General features: G+C 42.3%; 1 protein-coding gene across 1 annotated transcript in view; it reads left to right on the plus strand.

Moving 5' to 3' along the window:
• The window catches only part of LOC103519477 (filaggrin-like), a 6029-nt gene extending 247 nt beyond the window's left edge, over positions 1-5782 (plus strand). Inside the window, exons 2-7 of the mRNA XM_026830962.1 lie at positions 62-770; positions 894-1131; positions 1520-1916; positions 2207-3383; positions 4282-4681; positions 4837-5782. Coding sequence (XP_026686763.1) covers positions 62-770; positions 894-1131; positions 1520-1916; positions 2207-3383; positions 4282-4681; positions 4837-5050 — 3135 coding nt within the window. The 3' untranslated portion in view covers positions 5051-5782. The remainder of the gene's footprint in view (positions 1-61; positions 771-893; positions 1132-1519; positions 1917-2206; positions 3384-4281; positions 4682-4836) is intronic.
• Positions 5783-8511: the final 2729 nt, after the last annotated feature.

Here is an 8511-nt window from a genome sequence, read left to right on the forward strand (position 1 = left end):
TTAAATTTGCAATTTCTTTTGCAAAACGGCCCATTTTTTGCCAAATATAGGTCACTAATGGAAAGGTAAGGGGAGAGGAGTGGAACATGTGGAGGAGAAGGGAGGAAGAGGAGGAGAAGGAAGAGATAGACGAGAAGAAGGAGGAAGAAGAGAAAGAGGACCGCGCGATGATAGGAGACAGAATGGAGGACGGACTGAGAGAAATGGTGAAAGAAGACCCAATGAGTACGAAAGAAAAGATAGGAGAAATAGAGAAGAGAACGAAAGGGGAGAGAGAAGAACGAATAATTATGAAAGGAAAGATAGGAAAGAAGAAGAAGAACGGAGAGCATATAACCACGAAAGAAAAGAAGCGGGCAGAAGAAATAAAGAAGAGAAAGAGAGAGGTGGGAAAGACGAAAAATCAGGGAGAAGAGAAACTGCCAGCAGTAGAAACGGTGAAAGTCCGCGGGATGAGAGAAGTGAACGTAGAACTCGCGAGGATGAAAGAATTGACGGGCGAGAACGCGGGAGAAGCGGTAGACATCGTGAAGATGAGAGAGTGATAGGCAAGGAAGAACGGGAAAGGAATGACGGGAGAGAGAAACGGAATAAAGAGAGGAGTGAAGAAGGACGAAAGAGAGAAGAGAGCGACCGTGATGAAAGTGAAGGAAGGAGAGAGAAGAGAAGACACAGTCGGGGTGATTCGGAAAGAACTTCGAGCAAAACTTCGAAACAAAACAAAGAAGATATTCATTATTCTAAAGACGAGGTCTATTCTAGAAGCAAAGATATCGATGAAAATTCAGCAATCAAAGAAGAAGACTTTAAATATGTCAAACTGAGCAAAACTTCGAAACAAAACAAAGAAGATGCCCATTATTCTAAAGACGAGGTCTATTCTAGAAGCAAAGATATCGATGAAAATTCAGCAATCAAAGAAGAAGACTTTAAATATGTCAAACGGAAGACTGAAAACCATTCCCATTCTAAAGACTCAAGACAGTCCAGTCCTAACCGTTCGGGAAGTAAGCAATCAGAAGACTCGAATCCCAATCGCCACAAACGGACCGAAAAAGAAAGAAGTTCCCAACGGAAGGAAAATCATTCGAAAGAGCGGCGGGAAAATTCAAAATCTTCCAAACATTCAACATCGGGCACCAAAATTCTTGGTCATATAAAAAATACATCTAGGTTAGGCTGCAGGGGTAAAGGGACTTTTAAGTCCTATCCCTGCAGTATAAACAAGATGTATTCTATTCTATTATTTTCTACTCTACCTTAATTTATTTTGCTATGTTACCTATGCCTACCTATTCTATTCTATAATTTTCCACTCTAGTTTATATTCTATTCTATTCTGTTATTCTCTATATTCTACTCCGTCAAGACAGTCCAGTCCTAACCGTTCGAGAAGTAACCAATCAGAAGACACGAATTCCAATCGTCACAAACGGACCGAAAAAGAGAGAAGTTCCCAACGGAAGGAAAATCATTCGAAAGAGCGGCGGGAAAATTCAAAATCTTCCAAACATTCAACATCGGGCCGGGGCGAAGCGCACAGCAGTTCAGAGTCCAGCTTCACATTGGACCATGGAAGCCCTCGCCCTTCGCCAGTTCAAAACGGCGATCGTGGCGCCAGCACGAGTACTTCGGGAAGCTCGCACGAGAAACCGCGAACTAGGCCGAGCTTTGACGAAGCTCGAGAAAGAAGAGAGAAGGGGGAGAGGGGAAGTAGACATGAGAGAAATGAGAGACACGAAAGAAGTGATAATGAGAGACACAAAAGAAGTGATAATTCTGAGAGACGTGAAAACGAAAGAATCCATCGCGACCGAAGTGATGAGAGAAGTGCCAGTAGGAGCGCAACAGAACGAAGTAACGAAATCAATCACAGAGGGCGCTCGCACAGGGAGGAGAAATCCGATAGATCGCACCACAATAGCGACGATTCGAGACGGCACAACGGAATCAGTCGAAGTACAAGAAACCGCGAACTAGGCCGAGCTTTGACGAAGCTCGAGAAAGGAGAAGAGAGAAGGGGGAGAGGGGAAGTAGACATGAGAGACACAAAAGAAGTGATAATTCTGAGAGACGTGAAAACGAAAGAATCCATCGCGACCGAAGTGATGAGAGAAGTGTCAGTAGGAGCGCAACAGAACGAAGTAACGAAATCAATCACAGAGGAGGGCGCTCGCACAGGGAGGAGAAATCCGATAGATCGCACCACAATAGCGACGATTCGAGACGGCACAACGGAATCAGTCGAAGTACACCGACAAGTGCCGAGTCTGCACGATTCGGACACGAGTCTTCACGAGATCAACCGAAGTCTCATTCGGGTCGACGAGATGACGGGCAAAGCGGGGATCGGTATCATGGGCGGGATATTGAAACGGGTAGAGAGGAAGGACAAACAAAGCGGGAGAGAAGTGAGACTTCGGGGCGAGAAGGGAGACATTCCGATAAGGCGAGACGAAACGAAGTTCACCGGGATAGGAGACATGAAGACGGGTCACGAGATAGGCCGAATGGGGAAACGAACCTAGCCGAACGAAGCGAATCTACCAGCCGAAACAAAATGCGTGACGCTAGTAGAGAGCGCGACGGGAAACCGCGTGACGAATCCGTTGCGGAACAGGAGAAAAACAAATCAGTTACCAGTTCTAGAGACGGAAGGAAACGCAAGCGTGCGACGGACGTCAAAAAGAAACGCAAACGACGTCGGAGTAGTTCTAGTGATAGTAGTTCCAGTGACGGCTCGTGTGACGGGCAAAGCGGGGATCGGTATCATGGGCGGGATATTGAAACGGGTAGAGAGGAAGGACACACAAAGCGGGAGAGAAGTGAGACTCCGGGGCGAGAAGGGAGACATTCCGATAAGACGAGACGAAACGAAGTTCACCGGGATAGGAGACATGAAGACGGGTCACGAGACAGGCCGAATGGGGAAACGAACCTAGCCGAACGAAGCGAATCTACCGGCCGAAACAAAATGCGTGACGCTAGTAGAGAGCGCGACGGGAAACCGCGCGACAGTCAGGAGCGTGACGAATCCGTTGCGAAACAGGAGAGAAACAAATCAGTTACCAGTTCTAGAGATGGGAGGAAACGCAAGCGTGCGACGGACGTCAAAAAGAAACGCAAACGACGTCGGAGTAGTTCTAGTGATAGTAGTTCCAGTGACGGCTCGTCTAGTGATAGTTCCAGCTCTAGTTCCAGCGAACAAGTCACCAAGAAGAAATACTACAAGAAGGGAAAGCTGGTGAAAGTGATCAAGATGAAACGGAAGCGAGACAGTAGTTCCAGCAGCTCGAGTAGCGACAGTAGTAGCGAAGGTTCGAGCTCGGATAGCGAGAGAGCGAAGAAAAAAGTAAAGCGAGTCCCTAAGAAAGCCGAAGGTAGTAGTAGCAGCAGCAGCGAGGAATCCACCTCGGATAGCGAGAGAGCGAAGAAGAAAGTGAAGAAATCACGTAAAAGCGACGGAAAAAAGGACAAAATTTCATTGCTACGAAATAAAAACGGTGGTGGAACACTCATCTTTTTTTTTTAAAAAAAAAATTACTTGAGTGTAAGCTGGGCTTACTTGAGTGTAAGCTGGGCTTACTTGAGTGTAAGCTGGGCTTACTTGAGTGTAAGCTGGGCTTTCTTGAGTGTAAGTTGGGCTTTCTTGAGTGTAAGCTGGGCTTACTTGAGTGTAAGCTGGGCTTACTGGAGCTTACCTTACGACAGTAGAGTCCCTCGGACTCGGTGAACAGGTAGGAGAAGGGAAGTAGAATAAACATGGAGACGTTGGAGAAGAGAAACACATTGTTCCAGAGGCCCTGGACCAGGGAGTGGTTTAGCCACTGGATGTAGAAGGTAGGTACATTGCCTACAGGACATTGGGGGGGGGAAATCGCATGAAACTCACAAGTGGGAACGGACCTTCAGCTTGAAAGATAGCGCGCCTGCCCTATAAGCGGTAGATCACGGGTTCGATTCCCGCGCGGGGCAAACTTTATTCTAAACAGGAAAGTTCGTTCTGGGAACAGCTGGCTTTCTCCTATTCTGTCCTTCTCTGTTCGATTTCGGGACGATAAGACCTTCGTTGTTAAGCTGCGTTCACACATAGTCGACGGACGTCGATCAACGAGGTGAATCCATGTTGTCGAGGCAGTGTGGACGATTTCAGTCGACATCTATCGATGGCCATCGATTATGTGTGAAGTAGTAGCAGCAGCGAGGAATCCACCTCGGATAGCGAGAGAGCGAAGAAGAAAGTGAAGAAATCACGTAAAAGCGACGGAAAAAAGGACAAAACTAGTAGCGAGGAATCCACCTCGGATAGCGAGAGAGCGAAGAAGAAAGTGAAGCGAGTGCCTAAGAAAGCCGAAAGTAGTAGTAGCGAGGAATCCACCTCGGATAGCGAGAGAGCGAAGAAGAAAGTGAAGAAATCACGTAAAAGCGACGGAAAAAAGGACAAAAGCGAGCGAGATACAAAAAGGTCCTCGGATGATTCTAGTTCGGACAGTGACAGTGATGCTCCCGCAAATAAGAAATCAAAATCAAAACCGACCAGGGAAGAGGAAAAAGGCAACGCCCAAATTAAAGGCGCGCCTAAAAAGGACGGTAAAAGTAAAAAAGATTCATCTTCAGGCGAATCTACCAATTCTAGCTCGGACAGTGATAGTAGGGCGAGTAAGAAATCCAAGAAAGCGACCAAAAAGGAGTCCGCCAAAGGAAAGAAAAAGAGGGACGCCCCGAAAGTGCGCCTAGAAAGGACGGTAGAAGTAAAAAAGATTCATCTTCAGACGGATCTACTGATTCTAGCTCCGACAGTGATAGTAGGGCGAGTAAGAAATCCAAGAAAGCGACCAAAAAGGAGTCCGCCAAAGGAAAGAAAAAGAGGGACGCCCCGAAAGGGTCGAAGAAGAAGTCCCGTGGGAAGGTAGTGAAAGTGGTGGAGATTAGGAAGGGAAAACGAGCGAGAAGTTCAAGTTCTTCGTCTTCATCTTCCTCTGATTCAAGTTCAGAGTCTGGGAGTGAGGAGAAGAGGAAAATTCGGACGGAAAAGAAGAGAGTGAAGTGAACATGGCGAAATTAATTGCTAAAACCTGGAACAGGATCGGAGAAAGCCAGCCGTTCCGAGAACGAACCTTATCCCTTTAGGATGAAATCTGCTTCGGGCGGGAATCGAACCTGCGACCTAACATTGTACTTGGTTCAAGTAAAATCCTGCCACTTTCATTAAAATCAATTAGATTGCTAAAGCAGAAGTTAATAGTGAAACTATTTATAATTTCGAGGATTATTTTTTTCTGGTTTATTATTATTGAGCCTCTCCAAGCTGCATTTAGGGCCTGTATCACAGATCAACCTTTGAAAAAAACATGCACTTCGTAAAATTTTAATTCTTCTTCCCTTATGCAAAATTTCAAATGGTTAATCAGAAGAAACCGCTTCCACTTACACTAAACCCGGTAATTTCGTCTTTCGAAGCCGGCTCTGTTTTAGTGTTTTCAAGCCTTTAACCCCGATTCCAACCATCCGTTCAGGTCACAGTATAGTCAAATCTTACTTTTGATACAATGTATACTCACTCTCATCTAATCACATGTAAATTATTAGACCGTTCATTGAACGTACTGTGACTGGAGTGTGATCTGAACGGATCATAGGAATCGAGTTTCACATAATCTGTCCAACTCGGTCTCAAGCTATTTTCTGTAAATATTGAAATTGGTTACTGCATTATGTTAATAGATTTTTATTTATTTATTGTCGGCATTACCTGATGAGTATAATAATAATAATATGAAAATATTGTAATTTTATTGTATTTTGATACTTCTAAAGTTCTGTTAGACTCTTGCGTTAAATTAAAGAATTAATTGAGGATACCTACTTTTTTCTCTTTTATAAAAATCTATTTGGTGTTTTTATTTATTATTTGCCTATTTTCAGCTAGACTGTTTTTTAGCGAACTTTTTGTCAGCCATGGTTTTGTTAGTATTGTAAGTGCTAAAACATTGCCATGATCGGAGGGGATTCTGGTTCGAACCCCAGTAGCGGTATAAAGTAATTTGCAGAGGAAGACCATTCAAAAATTATAATGCCTTCCCTATTACTTAAAGCTGCTACCCCTCCCCATTCCCCAATTATTCAACTAGCTAAATTTGCACAAAAAAAAAAAAAAAAAAAAAAAAAAAAAAAAAATAGATAACACGTCAGTCGATCATTTAAGACCGGTTTTAGCGTCACCTATGTTAAGCTACGCCGAGCAAGGCCAATAAATGGATGATCGAACCCGCGGCCTAGCGCTTACAAGGCAGACACGCCACCAACCAAGCTAACTAGGCTGGCTGGCTAACAGTTTGAAATTGAACATAGGCAATATTTATATTAAAGTCACCCCCTTAGAACAAACTACATGGCCGCGTGGGTATCACACCAGGCTTGCACACCGGAAGTGGGCAGGGTCGAAGTTTTTTTGGTGTACTTGAATACACGGTGAAATATTTTTCCATAAAATGTAATGTCACTTTCTTAAAAGTGTCCGATTACCAATCCAATCAAATTACCATTACCAATCAAATGCCATTACCAATCAAATATATAAGACCTTGTTTAGACTGCGAGAGTAAAGGGACTTTTCAGTCCTATGCTGGTAGTATAAACAAGGTATATTCTACCTTGTTTAGACTGCGAGAGTAAAGGGACTTTTCAGTCCTATGCTGGTAGTATAAACAAGGTATATTCTATTTTACTCGGAATACCTTTACGAAAAAATAATAATAAATAAAACTAGATGATATGTGCTGTTGTTTTTTAAGCTACGGTAAATGGAAGGAAAAAGAAATCGAGTTGCTTTGTAAAAATTACAAATGTATTTTTGTACACCATAAATTAGATAAATAAGAAAACAATATTTATTTTACAACATCACAACATTAAGATTATTAAGGGAGTTAAAGAGAATTTCGGAATGGAAATTTAAAGTTACCCAATAAAAAAAGCTATTCAGTTGCCTTTAGTCTTGTATGGACATCAGACAAAATTTTGGATTTGGGAAAGATTGACACCACATACCTGCCTCAGTGGTGTAGTGGTCAAGACGCTCACCTAGTAAGGGGGTGGGTTCAATCCCAGGCTAGGTATAGAATTTTATCCTCAATATAATTTGAGAATTTGACCACGATAATACTAGTAGCCTACTGCTGGAGTAATGGGACTTTTCAGTCCTATGCGAGCAGTATAAATAAGCACTATTATTATAAGAAGGGCCATCAACTATTTGGTGCTTATCACTGAAACCTAATTACATCTTTTGCGACTTTTCCCATTAGTTGCATAACAACTCAGTAAAATGTTTCAACCCCAACAGTAGGTATTTACACACACAAACCATTATTTCATGAGAGAGCTATTACTTAGCCTCCTCTCCATATTAGACAAGACGTTGCGTTGGGTATGAAAGTACTCACACAACATTACTGGGTGAGGGGATATTGGTTTCTTAACAAACCAAACATTTAGTAATACATACTTTCCAAACAGTATTTTTCACTCACACAAAGTAATATTTCAACAGAGAAGTATCATTCTTCTCTCCATATTAGACAAGATGTTGTGTTGGGTATGACTGGAGAAGTATTCACACCACGTTACTGGGTGAGGGGACATTGGTTGCCGGTTGGGCGGGCATAGCATTCTTTGTGGCCAGAGAATTGAGTGTGCTCGCCATCTGCAAAATACAAGAAATCATTCATTAAAATGAGCATCACAATATTTTGAATAAACGAAGTAAGTGGGTTCTAAGTTCTAACTCGACGATTTTTTTTTTTTTTTTTTTTTTTTTTTTTTTTTTTAAAAAACCCCTGTGGGGGACCGTGGCCAGAGAATTGAGTGTGCTCGCCATCTGCAAAATACAAGAAATCATTCGTTAAAATGATCATCACAATATTTTGAATAAACGAAGTGGGTTCTAAGTTCTAACTCGACGATTTTTTTTTTTTTTGCTAAATCCCCTTTAGGGATGAACAGCTATTCATGTTTGCATTTAGTTTGACTGTATCTTAATTTTATTAAATCTTTTCTATGGTTTGTCTAATATTGATAAAAAAAAAGATGGGCTAAAATAACACCTAAAAAAAGTTCTTTCATTACCTGAGAAGCCAGCAATGACATTGTAGAGGAATACTGTCTGGCTAGGGGACGTTAAACAGAGAGAAGACTAGCGTCTGGCTGTGGGACTATAAACAGGGAGGAGAACAGCTAACCCTAAGTTTGACTGTATCTTAATTTTATTAAATCTTTTCTATGGTTTGTCTAGTATTGATAAAAAAAAAAGGATGGGCTAAAATAACACCTAAAAAAAGTTCTTTCATTACCTGAGAAGCCAGCAATAACATTGTAGAGAAATACTGGGAGGCAAGAGAAAAAATGGCCTGTAATAGTAAAAAATTGTGACATTTGTAATAATAGTGCTTATTTATACTGCTCGCATAGGACTGAAAAGTCCCTTTACTCCAGCAGTAGGCTACTACTATT

This window comes from Diaphorina citri, unplaced genomic scaffold, assembly GCF_000475195.1.
Source record: "Diaphorina citri unplaced genomic scaffold, Diaci psyllid genome assembly version 1.1 scaffold2742, whole genome shotgun sequence".
Classification (NCBI taxonomy): Eukaryota; Metazoa; Arthropoda; class Insecta; order Hemiptera; family Psyllidae; genus Diaphorina; species Diaphorina citri.